This window comes from Polypterus senegalus, chromosome 8 (assembly GCF_016835505.1).
Source record: "Polypterus senegalus isolate Bchr_013 chromosome 8, ASM1683550v1, whole genome shotgun sequence".
NCBI lineage: Eukaryota > Metazoa > Chordata > Cladistia > Polypteriformes > Polypteridae > Polypterus > Polypterus senegalus.
The window spans coordinates 180,314,042-180,331,336 of NC_053161.1; the positions used below are offsets into that span (position 1 = coordinate 180,314,042).

General features: G+C 41.0%; 1 protein-coding gene across 1 annotated transcript in view; it reads left to right on the plus strand.

Annotated features, from left to right (window-relative positions):
• The window catches only part of LOC120534738 (zinc finger protein 83-like), a 50,357-nt gene extending 35,159 nt beyond the window's left edge, over positions 1-15,198 (plus strand). Inside the window, exons 3-4 of the mRNA XM_039762322.1 lie at positions 14,640-15,037; positions 15,103-15,198. Coding sequence (XP_039618256.1) covers positions 14,640-15,037; positions 15,103-15,198 — 494 coding nt within the window. The remainder of the gene's footprint in view (positions 1-14,639; positions 15,038-15,102) is intronic.
• The last annotated feature ends 2,097 nt before the right edge of the window (positions 15,199-17,295 follow it).

Below are 17,295 nucleotides of genomic sequence, written 5' to 3' on the forward strand. Positions count from 1 at the left end.
ATAAATAATCCAATAAAACACTGTGAATTGTGGAGGTTAAAAACAATAAATAAATCCTTAAACTACGAGGTTAAAACAATGCCTTTTTTACTGGTGACTCCCCTGCTTCTCCCGTCCAGGCTATGCACCAGGGGGGCCACGCTACTTGCAGCTGACCTTCTTTCTGCCTTGTCCTGCTGGTCTGTTCGCCTCGCCGATCCCTGGCTCCGGTGGGCTTCACCTGACTATAACTTGGGCTCCCAAGCAACCAGGGAGCTCACACTGGGGCTTTCACATCCCAAGTCCTGACTCCCACTGCCTTTCCGGCCATATGCGATGAGCCATCCTCCTTCCGGTCACTCCCGCTCCTCAATAATGCTCAGCGGTAGCGACCACTACCGTCTGCTTCTGGGGTGCAGGCCAAACGCCCAGGCTCACTGCTCAGCTGAAGGTGTTATCTACTACAAGCACCTTCGCTCATTCATGCACCGGCTTTCTCCTCCCTAGTTCCTACCTTCTCTCCTTCTCAAACTCCGTCCATTTTTTTTTTTTTTTTTTTTTTTCCTCCCTTTCTAACCACCACACGCTTCTATTTATCATGGAGACATGGATCAGATGTGGCAATCGGCAGCTCCCGGCATCAGTTACGGATGCAGACAACTCCTCACCTGTGCACTTAAGTGAGGACCGTCCGCATCATGAATCACACAGGAACTGCTCCGGCCACACATACCACGCCCCCTCTCTAAACCGTGAATGCGGTGATTATTTTAAAAAGTGGCCTTTTTGTCGTGAGCTGTGGACCTGCTATGCCACAGTTATCAGAAAAGTTTAAAAGAGTTCAAACTTTTTAGTTTAAGCAAATGGAGATTAAGAGGAGGCATGACTGAAGTATTTAAAATCATGAAGGTAATTAAAGCAGTCGAGCTCTACTTGGCTGATATTTTAAAAAGAGTTCAACAAGAACAGGAGGACGCAGTTGGAAAGTTATGGGAAAGTTTTACATAAACATCAAAGAGTTTTTCTTCACACAGAGAAACACAGACATGTGGAATAAATTACCAGGTAACAACAACATTTATTTATATAGCACATTTTCATACAAACAGTAGCTCAAAGTGCTTTACATATTAAAGAATAGAAAAATGAAAGACATAATTATAAAAAATAAATCAACATTAACATCGAATAAGAGTAAGGTTCAATGGCCAGGGGGGACAGAAAAAACAAAAAAACTCCAGACGGCTGGAGAAAAAATAAAATCTGTAGGGATTCCAGACCATGATACCGCCCAGTCCCCTCTGGGCATTCTACCTAACATAAATGAAACAGTCCTCTTTGGATTTAGGATTCTCACGGAAGGGCTTGATGATGATGATGGTCACGTAGACTTCTTCCTTTTAATCCGTCCATCATTGTTGGAGCATCATGAAGCTTTGAGTAGGTGGAGGTGGCGCAGGTAGTGTGGAGAGACGGACTTTAGGGACCTTCAAAACTCGAGTTGATGTTGTATTAAAGAAACTAGGTGCATCAGATTAGCAGATTGGGAGGACTTGCCAGTTCTCAGAAATTTGTTTGTAAAAATTTCCAATTTCTGTTTACACAAAGGAAAGTAACTTTGCAAGGCTCTCTCTCTTTGTTTACCTTGCTCATCTGTATGAGAAGGGAGTCTCTGGCCATTAGACTCACAGTACATCAAGGCAACTCATGTACTCTTAATTTAAGAAACAGAATAATACAATGTGTTGATAAACACAAGGATTATTTAAACTTGATAACTGATTATTTGTTGACAGTGAAGAAAGGACACAGACAGATGAGACTTACAAGCATATCACAGAAAAGATTGCTTCTTTACTTGCTGTTTAGAGTTCGAATTTGTCTTGGCTCAGATAAACAGTTTTATCATATCAGGGCCTTAAAGATGATTTCTGATGTTATGTGAAGTTGTTGCTGTTGTTATTCCAGGTTCAAATGGTCCTTTTCTCTCTTCAGAGTTGACTCGTCGTCTTTGCTATCTGTTCCTTTGTTCATGGTGTGCTGTGATTCTGTCTTTCTCAACTCACTGTTAGGCACTTTACTATTCCCTCTGCACCTCTCTGACACAAAAGGGTTTGTACTGAAACTCCCGTCTTAAAATAATGGCTCTTTTTAAGTCTTGCCAGACTGCTCAGGAGCTAGAACATAGGTTGGGAAGAGTGGCTCTTAGAGTCAGTTCAGGGCGTCCATGTCCAAGGCTCTATGGAGAGGAACTTCCAGGTCAAAGAAAGTTTGTGAACGGTTTTCTCTGCACAGTGTGGACGGCTTTCCACCCCAAAAGGGAGCAAATTGTCAGCTTCCAGCCCACACAGAAAAAGCATTGTCTGTTTCTTGGCTCCCCAGAGAGAACATATCCTCAGTCCTCATCCACCAAAAGAGACAGAAGAGGTGAATGCAGCTACAGTTAAAGGAAGGTGTAGCCCCTGGTGATTGTATTAAAGCCCCTTCTAGTTGCAGATCCAGGGCCTGCTTATGGGCTTGCTATTTTTTTTTCCTCACAAACAGGCAGGTTTAGTTCTCGGTTACAAGCCTAAGATGAAAGTCAATTTGTGTGTTATTTTGTTTGAAAGACACTCTGAAAAGCTGCATTGTGTTTAGACGAAGTACTGGGCTGATAACTGGTATGAGCTGCACTTCAGCCATTCATTCAGGATTACAAGGTGAGGTGGTGCAGCTGACTTTCTGCATCCTTATTAAATCTTCTGTCTTAACGGGTCTTGAGTGTCACTAAAAATCCTATTAAAATGGCGATGCCCACTTTGACCTGCACAGTCATGGAGTATCTGGTGTTATGACATAAACACTTAATGTGTGGCCTGTGCAGCTCCCCCTCCTAGGCCTGGTGTGGCAGGTGGTCTTTGTGTCTCAATAACACTTGTATGATATCTGGAGATTTGTGCTGCTGACCAGAACTATGAAGTGTAATTGTGACATTGGTGACCAGTATTTTGATTGCTATTTAAATTGTGCTTATTTGTGATGAGAAGACAGCATTTTTCATAGTTTTGTAGAAAAAAAAAAAAAAATGCTATAAATTAGTTTTAGTCTCTTATAATTTCTTCTAGTCTCTTATTTTAAAATAATAGCATGGTGAACTGTTCATTTAGTAAATTGTGCACGATGGTGAAATGTTAAGATCACATTGTGTATTTAGGACTCTCCATTCACTGGATATGCTAGGCCTTACATTCATCTTATTTTGTGCGTCTTGTTGCCTTTGCTCATTGGACTTTACACCCGAGCATGGGTACCACAAATTTTGTTATATATGTATTTAGAAATGTTTCTCTAATTGTTAGTTTCTCTTTGTAGAATATGAGAAAATAAAGCAATTTTGTTATATATGACATTTTTTTACTTTCTGAAGTTGCTGTATATAATTTTAATTTAATCCTTAATTTTGCCTTTGTTAATTTCCTTAACAAGCAGTGGAGCAGTGAGATAAGCACTTTGTGTTGCCTGTGCAGTTTTACCACATCTCAGGTTGACATGACTGGTCTGCCTCAGTGGTTCTCCCAGTGATGTTGTGTGGAGATTTGTGCTCATGACTAGGTGAGTCTAAGAGGAGGTGGCAGACAAAGAACAATCCATGAATGGCTCTCTCGCTTGTCTTGATCCATTCACACAACTTGTAGAGATTGAATTCTCTAACAGCAAAGCTTGCCTAGTGGCATACAAAAGTTCAGGCACCCTGGGCAAAATTTCTGTTACTGTGACCAGCTAAGTAAGTAAAAGATAACCTGATCTCCAAAAGGCACAAAGCTGAAGATCACAAATTTCTTTAAAATTTTAAATTATTAAATTAAATTATTCCACTCATACACTAAAATTATTCAAAGTTATTGTCTGTTTTTTACATGAATTTGTATTACTCTTTAATATTGTTTTTTGTATCAGTATACTGCTGCTGGATTATGTGAATTTCCCCTTGGGAGGAAGGAAGTGAGTGAGTGTGTCAGTCAGTCAGTCAGTTCTTGACTGTTTTAAAGTAACAAAAAGGGCATGAAGTAAAAGTGTGGGCATCTGCATGGTCCTTACTTAGTAACACCCCGTTTGGCAGAAATCACAGCCTGTAAACACTTTTTGTGGCCCGCTAAGTGTCTTTCAGTTCTTATTTGGGGAATTTTCACCCACTGATATACACAAAAGGCTTCTAGTTCTGTGAGATTCTTGGGCCATCTTAAATGCATTGCTCTTTTGAGTTCTATTCGCTGTGAAGCCCAGGGTGTGTACAGCCACCCTAACCCGACATAGACAGGCAGGACACAAGTTTCTCCACACAGCACACTTTTATTTATAGGTGAGAAGCGCTTTCTTTGCTCCTCACAAGAGCACAATGTCCACAACACCAAGCACAGTCTCTTATCTCCAGTCCTTTTAACCTCCACACCTCCTCATAGGTTTCCTCCCTACTCTGGCCATTGAGTGGTGGTGACTACTACTCTGCTCCATGCATCCTCTCCATTACACAGACCTTCCTCTCATTTACACACATGTATTCTGTCTCCTTTCTACTGACTTTCATTCCTCTCATCTCTAGAGCATATCTCCACCTCTACAGGATCTCCTTAACCTGCTCCCTACTATCGCTACAGATCAGAATGTCATCAGCAAATATCATAGTCCATGGGGACTCCTGTCTAATCTTGTCTGTCAACCTGTCCATCACCATTGCAAATAAGAAAGGGCTCAGAGCCGAACCCTGATGTAATCCCACCTCCATTTTGAATGCATCCGTCACTCCTATTGCAGACCTCACCACTGTCATACTTCCCTCCTACATATCCTGTACAACTCTTACGTACTTCTCTGCCACTCCCAACTTCCTCATAGAATACACAACTCCTCTCCAGGCACCCTGTCATATGCTTTCTCCAGGTCCACAAAGACACAATGTAACTCCTTCTGGCCTCCTCTAAACTTCTCCATCAACACCCTCAGAGCAAACATTGCCTCTGTGGTGCTCTTTCTTAGCATGAAACCATACTGCTGCTCACTAATCATCACCTCACTTCTTAACCTAGCTTCCACTGCTCTTTCCCATAATTTCATGCTGTGGCTCATCAATTTTATCCCCCTGTAGTTACTACACATCCCACTTATTCTTAAATATCAGCACCAGTACACTTCTTCTCCACTCCTCAAGAACCCTCTCACTTTCCAAGATTCCATTTAACAATCTGGTTAAAAACTCCACTGCCATCTCTCCAAAACACCTCCATACTTCCACAGGTTTGTCATCTGGACCAATGGCTTTTCCATTGTTCATCCTCTTCATAGCGATAAAATGTAATAAACATATTTTGCTGCATTTCATGTTCAAAATGATATTGTCATCATATGTAAATATGCTCTGTATAAAGTGGCTCAGGTTGTGCAATATTATAACTGTATTGCAAGTTTACAGTGAGGTGTTTGTATTTATAAGTACAAACAGTTCTACAAGGAGAACTTGAACTGATTGAGTGCGTTTAGAGCTCTTGAGGTAAAACTGTTTTTTGAACTGCAATGTCTCTACAGGAAAGGCTGTGAAGCGTTTGCCATATGAGAGCAGTTCAAATAGACAGCATGGCTGAGGCAGCATGTGCTTGATGCTGTATCCTGATAATTCTCTTTCCGATCAGCTGCTGTAGAGCTGTGATTTCACACTCGGATACAGAGGGATAAATACTTGAGAGTAAAAACGCTAAAGCTAATATGGTATTTGGAATAGTTTGGCCATTCCGTTAACCATTATATACATTATATATTATATACACGTTAATTACAATCAGATGCCTTAAATCAATTAACAATATGTGGTTAATTTCAGTGTACAGTGGAACCTCGGTTCACTACCATAATTCGTTCCAGAACTTTGGTCGTAAACCGAGTTGGTCGTGAACCAAAGCAGTTTCCCCCCATAGGATTGTATGTAAATACAATTAATCCATTCCAGACCATATGAACTGTATGTAAATATATGTAAAGATTAAGCACAAATATAGTTAATTACACCATAGAATGAACAGTGTAATAGTAAACTAATGTTAAAACATTGAATAACACTTAGACAAAACACCCAGGCCCCCGTTCAGCCTGCTCGCGCTTTCTCTCTCTCTGTAGCACACACACACAACCCACCCCTCCCCCTCCCTTCCCTGTCAGCAGCAGTGCTCGCTCTCTCTCTGCGCTTGCTAGCTCATGTTGTCTAATCTCTCTGTAGCACGCACACACACACACACACACACCCTCTGTCAGCAGTATGTGCAGCAGTTTTTTTTTAAATTAGTTTTAAGCACAGCGGAAAAAAAAGGAACATTAGAGCAAATCCGAAATGTATTTAAAAACCAACCAAACACAAGCAACCAAAAAACATTGCAGGAGTTCATGCTAATAGCCTTACAGCCAGATCGCTGTAAACACTTTTTTTAAAATTAGTTTTAAGCACAAGGAAAAAAGCGAACATTTGAAAAAAGAGAAAAGTAACATTGCAACAAATCGCGATATGAACTGAAAAATTAACTTTTGAAAAATCTGTAATACAAAAACCACCAAGAAAACTAACCTTGCATGAGTCGAGTTCTGGCATGAAGTGTTTTCCATGTAGGTTTGTATTTTTTTTTCTCCCTAAATAATAAAAACCATCATTTAAAAACTGCATTTTGTGTTTACTTGTGTTATATTTGACTAATGGTTAAATGTGTTTGATGATCAGAAACATTTTGTGTGACAAACATGCAAAAGAATAAGAAATCAGGAAGGGGGCAAATAGTTTTTCACACCACTGTATGTCTGGCTCTTTTCAAACAGTGCCATTATTGACAGCTAAGACACATTTGTTTCCTTAGTGGTTTTCCTGCTTTCACTGCATAGCTGAAAGTCGATGCGCTTAGCCGAGTGTTGTACCTAAACGTTCTCATCAAATTAGTTGTGGCAGATGTCTTAGTTGTTAGTTGTGGTTTATTTAAAACAAACTTTTTCATTTTAAACTTTATATATAAAATTCCTATCACATTTCAGATATGTTAAGATATTTCCAAACAGCAGTTATTATCTTCATCAGTTTCCACTCATGTGCCCTCAGCTTAACATATTCCATGTCATGAAATCAGTTGATCAGTCAACCAACTACAAGCCGATTTCACAATAAACAACAAAAACTGGACACTTTTAATTCAAGACTGATTAATTTGTGTAACACTACTGTTTAACACTAGAATTACCAGAGCCTACGAAAAAACTCGTAATTCCGTCCCACCTTAAACTGCTTCTTAAATCCCTTCACACCTCTCCGCCAGCGCCCTTTGTCTTCTAAATGTGCTGATAAAGAGAAGCTAGGAGCAGCCAGCTATTCCATCCCCCCACCAATTTAGAACGTGCACGAACTTCTCTCAGCTCATGCCTTGATTGAGTATCTGGGAGTGAAGTGGAGTTTTAGAGTGGAAATAATAGATCGTTGTTTGGAACACACGCATTTCATGTCTGTTCCGTTTCTACAGTAATCTGTGTCAACACATTGTTAAAACAGAAACGTTTTTTTATATTCTAGTAGTAGATGACAAAATGTAGGCATAAACTATATAATGTATGAAGCCTGAAGTTCAAATAGCAAAGAAACATTTTCACAAGAATAACACAATTGCTTTTATTCAAAAATATAACTGCAGAAACAAAAGCCGCCTTAACATGCGACATTGACACCAGTTTACTGTATCTGCCTCCGTGGTTCAATAGACTCAGCTTCTGCTTGGGAATTAAGGGGTCATGAGTTCGATCCTGCGCCCCTCCGTTTTGAGAAGTAAACTGCTCTTAGTCTTACTGTTTTAGAATAAAAGCATACATTTGATTTCAGTCTGTAACAGCCAGTGCAATTTATGATCCTTGTAAAGGTTAGCTTTTTTTTTATTCACTTTTCATTCTCTCAGTCGCGTTCAGAATCAATCCATACAACCCCATCTGACACGGCTGTTTTCACTAAAGACGCGCTATAGCTCTGCAGTGTACCACGATGCATACTAACGCCAAACACCCCCCCCCGGGTTCTGACACACAAACGCTGGCGAAGCTGCCTTCTTCGTATCTCACCGTCACTTGCTTTTCTTTTTATTCAGTTTTATTGAGTGTTCCTGCCAGTCCCGCATGTTGCTGTATGCTGTTTCTTTTGTACTCCAGGACATGCAGAGGAAAGAATGGTAAAGACCAGTAACTTCGGCGCTATATGCAATCATCAGACACTCCCCATCTGCCCGTGTCGTTCAAACACAGGAACATATATTGGTGTAAAAGTATAACAAAAGTGCACTTTTATTCAAGTGCACTTTTTCCATCGCCTTTTCCTGTAAGAAGCAGTGTACACACTTCTCTCTATGCTGTGGTTTCTATTACACACCTGAAAGAAAGAGGCAATATATGTGAAAATATAATCGCATTAATGCAATATTATTTGAAAACGAACAGCGTCAGATCATGTGTGAATTTATGCAGGAACTGGAAATTCTCTGATGCGGGACCTTCCCCCAGGGAAGAAAGTACAGTGTCAGGTGCTCATTCAGTGTAATAGAAACCATAGCACAGAGAGGTGTGTACACGGCAACAAGTACACGTGTCGTAAATGTAGGAAGGACGGTCCTTGGGTGTGTGCGAACTGTTAATATTTGAATGTGATGATTTTATATAGCACGGAATGAAAATCTGCACTTTTTAGCATTGCACCATGCAAGCTGTCGTATCAATCGCCTACTGTAACTTGCTTTCTTTTTCTTCGGTTATACAGGTAGTCTTGAATAAAAGTGCACTTGTTTTGTTTGCGAAATGAAGTGTCTGCGTGCACTTTTCGTGGCATTACACGTGTATTTTTTGAGCATGCCCGTTTGAGCAGTATAAAAAGTATTGAAAAGTATAACAAAACAACGGGCAGATGGGGAGTGTCTGATGATTGCATATAGCGCCGAACTTACTGCTCTTTACTATTCTCTCCTCTGCGTGCCCTGGAGTACAAAAGAAACAGAATACAGACGCGCTATAGCTCTGCGTTGTACCACGATGCATACTAACGCCCCCCCACCCGGTTCTGACACACAGACGCTGGCGAAGCTGCCTTCTTCGTATCTCACCGTCACTTGATTTTCTTTTTATTCAGTTTTATTGAGTGTTCCTGCCAGTCCCCGCATGTTGCTGTATGCTGGATATGTTCACATGTATTGTCTCTTTCTTTCAGGTGTGTAATAGAAACCACAGCATAGAGAGACATTGCTTCTTACAGGAAAAGGATGGAAAAAGTGCACTTGAATAAAAGTGCACTTTTGTTATACTTTTACACCAATATATGTTCCTGTGTTTGAACGACACGGGCAGATGGGGAGTGTCTGATGATTGCATATAGCGCCAAAGTTACTGGTCTTTACCATTCTTTCCTCTGCATGTCCTGGAGTACAAAAGAAAAGCATACAGCAACATGCGGGACTGGCAGGAACACTCAATAAAACTGAATAAAAAGAAAAGCAAGTGACGGTGAGATACGAAGAAGGCAGCTTCGCCAGCGTTTGTGTGTCAGAACCCGGGGGGGTGTTTGGCGTTAGTATGCATCGTGGTACACTGCAGAGCTATAACGTCTTTAGTGAAAACAGCCGTGTCAGATGGGGTTGTATGGATTGATTCTGAACGCGACTGAGAGAATGAAAAGTGAATAAAAAAAAAAAGCTAACCTTTACAAGGATCATAAATTGCACCGGCTGTTACAGACTGAAATCAAATGTATGCTTTTATTCTAAAACAGTAAGAATAAGAGCAGTTTACTTCTCAAAACGGAGGGGCGCAGGATCGAACTCGTGACCCCTTGATTCCCAAGCGGGGGCTGAGTCTATTGAACCACGGAGGCAGTTACAATAAACTGGTGTCAATGTCGCATGTTAAGGCGGCTTTTGTTTCTGCAGTTATATTTTGAATAAAAGTGCAATTGTGTTATTCTTGTGAAAATGTTTCTTTGCTATTTGGACTTCAGGCTTCATACATTATATAGTTTATGCCTACATTTTGTCATCTACTACTAGAATATAAAAAACGTTTCTGTTTTAACAATGTGTTGACACAGATTAATGTAGAAACTGAACAGACATGAAATGCGTGTGTTCCAAACAACGATCTATTATTTCCACTCTAAAACTCCACTTCACTCCCAGATACTCAATCAAGCTGAAGTTCGTGCACGTTCTAAATTGGTGGGGGGATGGAATAGCCGGCTGCTCCAAGCTTCTCTTTATCAGCACATTTAGAAGACAAAGGGCGCTGGCGGAGAGGTGTGAAGGGATTTAAGAAGCAGTTTAAGGTGGGACGGAATTACGAGTTTTTTCGTAGGCTCTGGTAATTCTAGTGTTAATTCAGTTGTTCTTCTTCTTTATAGCGCTCTTCATTGAGTGCAAGCTTGGACTGCTTGATGTTTGCAGCCATAACAGAGATAATAATTACATATATGAACATACACATTGGATCAAATAGACCATAAAACCTGGCAAATTTTAGCTTAGTCAACATAAATAAGTCCTGATAGTAGATACCCTTTAACATTATAAAGGTGAGTATAAATGTCACCAGCGTGTTACAAAGGTTACCAGTCCTGGCGTCACCTGCCACTCACCTGTAGAGCTGAAACACCAACAGCTGTGCTCTTCCTTGGTTTTCTTATCTAATTTTTCTCTGAGGTCACTGCAGTTCTGTAGGCCTGTGCATTGAGGTGTCACTCATCCATTGCTCTCTTTTCCTTTGGTGAATGAAAAAAGACATTTTGTTGTTTGTTTTGGTGTCAAGTGGTTTTAGTTCAAGTGTGATTAGGAATGTCAGGACACATTCTAATTATTGAAGGTGCACTTTTCATGCTTGGCGTGGGATTCTGTTTTATATAGTACCCTCCATAATGGCTGAAACAATTAAACATTCTTCTTGCATTAACTCCTTTAATCCACTGTTTTAAAATTACAAATTAAATAATTCAGATGTAATTAAAGTACAAATTACTGATTTTCATTTAAGGTGATTTGCATATATTTCAGTCACACCTTGTAGAAATCACAGCACTTTTTCTGAATCGTCGTCCCATTTCACGGCACCGTAATGTTTGGGACAATTGGTGCCAGAGGTGTTTGTGATTCATCAGGTGTGTTTCATTGCTTTAGTCTTGCAGGCCTAAGACACCTCAGCTTACTCTTACCTACAGACTACCTTTGGTCTCTGTAGTTGCCATTGTTCAACATGAGGGCAAGAGCTGTGCCAATGAAAGTCATAGAAGCTGGAAAATAATAATGAAATCAGTAGAGACATCGGAAAACCTTAAGATTACTCAATTTAAAGTTTCTGGAATATCAATAACAAGAAAGAACACACTGGTGAGCTCAGTAATCATAAAGGGACTTGTAGGCCAAGTAAGACCACCACTGCTGAAGACAGCAGATGTTGCTGCAGATTTAATTTTTATCACGACTTGCATACCCTGATGGTAACGATATTGCATGTATCTCTCTACCGTCTTAAGTATACCATCCCATACAGATGGCATTACATGGCTCAGGGTGACTGAGAGATTCCTCACCAGTCAGGCAGTTCACACTGAAAAGCCGCCATCGCCAAATAACCCACAGCTGTTAAGACCTGTAAGAGAAAAGGGATTGTGTGATTTCTGTATGGTGGTCTCTGTAACGAAGGCTGCAGTTCAGCACACACTTCAAAGAGGATGACAGTAGGGAGTCTAAATCAGCTAAGTCATCATCATGAGCCAAAATGTCATTGTGATATATCAAAACTCACTCCTTGTGTAGCCTGTCAAACATTAGAATGTGAAATGTGTAATGAAATGAGATTTTCTATTCATTTCTTCATTTTTCCACCTGGAGTTGCTAAAATGCCAACACAAAGTCTGTATGGGACTTACAAATGTTCAAAACTTGAGGGAATTTTGAGCCAATTTAAATGGCAAATTCTAGTTTTGTAAATCCTAGCTTTTGCATAAGAAACAGCTTTCATATATGTGGCTGAGCATAAGGAAGTTTTATACATTGTAACAGAATAAGATGCTTCTCGCACCCTTGTACCCTCGGACTATACGTCAGACAGCAGGTAAAATCCAATGATGATATTTTATTATAATAATAAAGTGCACAAAGCACGCTCCTCTCCACAATTCTTCAATAAACAATAAATCACAAATACAATAAACCAATCCTCCACTCCCAGACGCTTAGCCACCCTGCCTCCCAACTCAGCTCATCGTCTGGGAGATCCCACAGTCCTTTTATATTCCCTGACCCGGAGGTGTTCCTTCCCAACAGTCCACAAGTCCTTATTCCTTCCGGGTCAGGGTAAATAATTTTTTCTCACCCGAAGCTCGCCGCTCTTCCTATGACGAACTTCCGGGTCATAGGGCATGAAGAACTCTTCGGTCCTCCCTGCAGCTCCCTCTCGTGGCCCCCATGGCATCCAGCAGGGCGGTGCATAAAAACTACATGGTCCATAATGCCCTGCTGGTCTTCTGGGGACCTCCATGCTGCAAGGAGGGCTCCATCTGGCGGCTTGGGGGTATTGGCCAGGGTACATGGCCGGCCATATCTTACAGTACTCCTTACTCTGGGGCTTGTCCACAGTTTGGGTCTCTCTATTAGTGAAAGAGAGCCCTTTTACTGTCTGCACTCCCTTTGATTTATAAACAACATGGGTCGGGGTCTTTAGGATCGAATCGCTCCAAGAGACAGCACCATCCAGCTGCTCTGGCTCGATCGGTCCTTCCCCCGGCCGCTCCGTAACGCTTCGGCCTCTCTTGTAGGGCACGCATCCATTTGGCACCCGCTATGGATTAAAAGCGGGCCCGGTCACCTCGTCCCTATTACATTATATACGGTACCGACATTACCTGCCTGTACCGCCAAATCACATAACATGGGAGGCTCCCGACCAAATCGCCGTAAGTATTCATCCAGCTTTCTTAAAGGCGCTTCAGCCGCTGCTCCCAAGTCCCCAACGATCTTCTTTATTGTTTCCACCACCTGTAAAAATTTGTGCACGGGCTGAAGCAACTTTTTCAGCTTGTGCACGTCCAAAAAGTTACTTAATTCACCCGGAGGCATGCTCGAGCCATCATTAGCCTTACCCTCCGGGTGGGAGCCAATAAACACGGCCGCTCCTGAAGCGTGCTCAGACAGGTCCCGCAAGGGAGCCTGGGATTTGGAGTTCTTTTCGGAGGACGCGGTGCCGCTTTTGGCTGACTGCGATCCGTCTGTATCGATTTATCGACGGACCGATCAATCATTTCCCGGACCTCCTTACCTTTTGTAGGGAGAGCGGTACTTCGATCGCCTCCCCTTTCCCTTCAAAAAACTCAAGTCCGTCTTTTCTTGGACGAAGCCACAAACAGCTGGATACGGAACGTCACCTTCCTGGAATCCCTTGTGGTAGGTCACGTGTCCCTCGCCGGCACCCGTAATGCGGAAGTGCTTCGGGTTACTCGTTTGCCTGAATGAGAGCGGCCATCGCCTTCGGGTCTGTCTTCTGCCTCCCGCAGAGCCTTCGGATGGACATCTGGGAGGTATGTACATGGGACATCATGTGTTAATTTAAAAAGATTATTCAGTACATTCCCCGTACATACCTCGTCGGAGACGTCCTCCTCCGGAAATCTCTCCCGAAATGCGTAGCCGCTCCATAGCTCCTCTTGAGCGCAGGCAATGCCGGCGCTAGACCTCCGCTGTTGCTGGCGCTCTGCTTTGTCTTCTTCTTCCCCATGACGGACTTGATAAAGATGAGGTTTCTGGCGATTTTTCTGTGTGTGTCATGACGCTGTCTTCCCGGGGTATTCTGTCCACAATAAATTTTTTAAATTCAGGTCCCCTGCCAAACTGACGGCCAGAGAATCCTGCCGAAGCTACGCCAATTGTAACAGAATAAGATGCTTCTCGCACCCTTGTACCCTCAGACTATACGTCAGACACCAGGTAAAATCCAATGATGATATTTTATTATAATAATAAAGTGCACAAAGCATGCTCCTCTCCACAATTCTTCAATAAACAATAAATCACAAATACAATAAACCAATCCTCCACTCCCACAGTCCTTTTATATTCCCTGACCCGGAGGTGTTCCTTCCCAACAGTCCACAAGTCCTTATTCCTTCCGGGTCAGGGTAAATAATGTTTTTTCTCACCCCGGAAGCCCGTCGCTCTTCCTATGACGAACTTCCGGGTCATAGGGCATGAAGAACTCTTCGGTCCTCCCTGCAGCTCCCTCTCGTGGCCCCCATGGCATCCAGCAGGGTGGTGCATAAAAACTACATGGTCCATAATGCCCTGCTGGTCTTCTGGGGACCTCCATGCTGCAAGGAGGGCTCCATCTGGCGGCTTGGGGGTATTGGCCAGGGTACATGGCCGGCCATATCTTACAACATGTGGCTCTACTGAGCAGTTGTAATAAAGGACGTAAAATTAACACATTAAGTGTGTTTTCCAAGTACAATAAAAGTTTTATAATTGCTTATACTGATCAAAGGTTGTTCCTAATTTCAGCCATCTTGTATTTAATGTGAGTTAATGCTAATAATAAGGCAGCGAATTGAAAATAAGCAATTTTTTTTTTTCCTTTTTGTTTTAAATTTTACATAGGAAAGAAAGATCAATGCAGTGTGGAATGTGGCAGAGAATTCTCTAACAGGAGTGCTCTTCAGAAACACACGGGAGAGAAGCCATATTGCTGTGATGAATGTGGTAAACAGTTTTCACAGATGGGTAATCTACAGAATCACATGAGTGTTCACACTGGGGAGAAGACTTATTGCTGTAATGAATGTGGCAAACAGTTTTCAGAGATGGCGAGTCTACAGCACCACACAAGAGTTCACACTGGAGAAAAGCCGTATTGCTGTAATGAATGTGGTAAACCGTTTTCACATATGAGCAATCTTCAGAAACACACAAGAGATCACACCAGAGAGAAGCTGTATTGCTGTAATGAATGTGGCAAACAGTTTTCACTAAAAGGCTATCTTCAGAGACACACAAGAGTTCACACGGGAGAGAAGCCATATTGCTGTAATGAATGTGGTAAGCAGTTTTCACAAATGGACAGTCTTCAGAGACACACAAGAGTTCACAACAGAATAAAAAGAGTAGCAGTTCAAAAATCAGTCCAGAAAAACAAGAACCCTTCAGGACTGAAGAGTGAGGGTCAGTCCTGCCCTGAAAAGTAAGCAAACTAAACTATTGTTGAGAAATGAATCTCAAAGAGAAACCATATTGCTGTTTGAAATGTGGCAAACAAATCTGTTAGAGCATTACACTTCAGAGACGCACCAGAATTCCCACAGGACAGAAATACAACTGAACTGTCCTGAGTAATGAGTGAGGTTCACTCCTGCCTGGACAGTAAGCACATGTAACCGACACAAATCCATCCTACTTTGTGTTGTGTCAAAACCAAATCAACATGGAGGAGACTTAGAAGTTTATATCCTTTTTCCTTTTCCAGAAACAAAATAAAGAACAGGGCGTCATACAAATGGCTTCTCACCAAAGCCCCTACAGCCTCCACCATGCTCCTAAGTCTGTTTTCATTTCATAACATACGTATTACATATAGAACTATTTACAATATATTAAACACATTTCATCAGAAAAAAGAAAAAAAAAAAAACACTTTACAATATACATATCCTCACACATTAAATTATAGTTCAGCTTTATAATATTATATATTTTGCTATTTTAATATAAGAAAAAATAAAAAAACAAACTTTGCCAAAAAAAAAACAAACAGCTTCTTGCCAATGCTTATTAAATAATAAATCAAATCAATTACTACTAGTTATAAACAAAAATCAATAAAATGTAAAATAAAAATTAAAATCCAAAATATACACATGAACATGCTGTGCACCAGGCCAAATTATGTTTTAACACTGTGGCAGTGCACTAAAAGAATAAATGCTTTTTTTAATTTTATTTTGTTTTTGTTTGTTTGCTTTAGATAATAAAATATACAAAACTGTATATAAGAACTCGGGGGTTATGGAGGGGGCACATAACTTATTACCAAATAATATACATGTCAACTTAATAGAATAAAATTAGAAAAGGCTTGGAGAGACTTGACTTACCTGTACAGCATCCACAATCGTCTGAGGGTGCCTGCTGTCTGTGGGGAGTCACATTAATTAGCATCCGTACTCCAAATATGACACTAAGTTTACACAAACAATTAGTTTTGGGAAAATTCATAACTGAAAGATACAAAAAAATTTAAAATACAGAATGCACTTTGTTACACATATTGCAGCACCCTGGATATGGCCAACAATTCTCACAAATCGGAATTTTCTGGGCCACAAAAGAATTCAGACTGGGTGCCACCTCCAGAAGTGGACTTCGTTGGAGAAGATCTACACCGGGGGCTGTCAACCCTTTCTCATGGTATACCCCCCAAAAATATAAATGTTCTGAAATATCTGCATTTTATTTTGGTGTTAAAATGATAATTACTGAATTGTTGTTATGTTAAACTAGATGTGGAATTTCTTTTTTCACCAAGAAAAATGTTATTTCAGAGAGCTTTTATAAGGTACTAGCAGTGTTAATCTGTCAAAGACATGTTTTAGAATGAATTTCAAAAGAATTTGATATGTTAGGACTGATAGGCACTGACAGTGTGTCACCATTAGGAGGTCACTTCATCTGTCTGTGCTAATACTGGAAAAGCAAAAGAAATGCCAGCAATTGTGTCTCAAATGTTGTAAGTCTCCTCAGCATCAGTAAATATTATTACCAGTAACGGTAACGTGCAGTGAATACACTTGACTTGAGCATTCCTAGTTTTCATCATTTACCATTTGTTTGCTCAGAGGTTGATGTGCTTGCTGCTTCCTGAGCAGCTTTTCTTTTCTAAACCCTTGTGGCCCGCTGCTTCAGTTCTTTCGTCTGCATCTTTTCGCATTAAAACTGATTACATTAGTTTTTGTGTTGTAATTGCTTAATACAGTTTCTTTAATTTTTCACTTAAGCTGGCACTTAAGTCTTCAATCTGCCTCAAGAATGATTAGCGAAGGTGATAGGGAATGAGAACGGCGCCCATACACATGCGCCGCACGGCCGTCCTTCTGCGTGCTGACGAGAGTTGATTCTACAATAAAATAAAAAGAGTAATAAAAATCATCGCCCCGAAAGTGGATAGTAGATGTCACGTAGTATATGTGTACCAAATTTCAAGCCAATAGGTGAAATGGTTTGCGAGCTAAAGGTGATTTAAAATCCTGGACAGACAAATGAA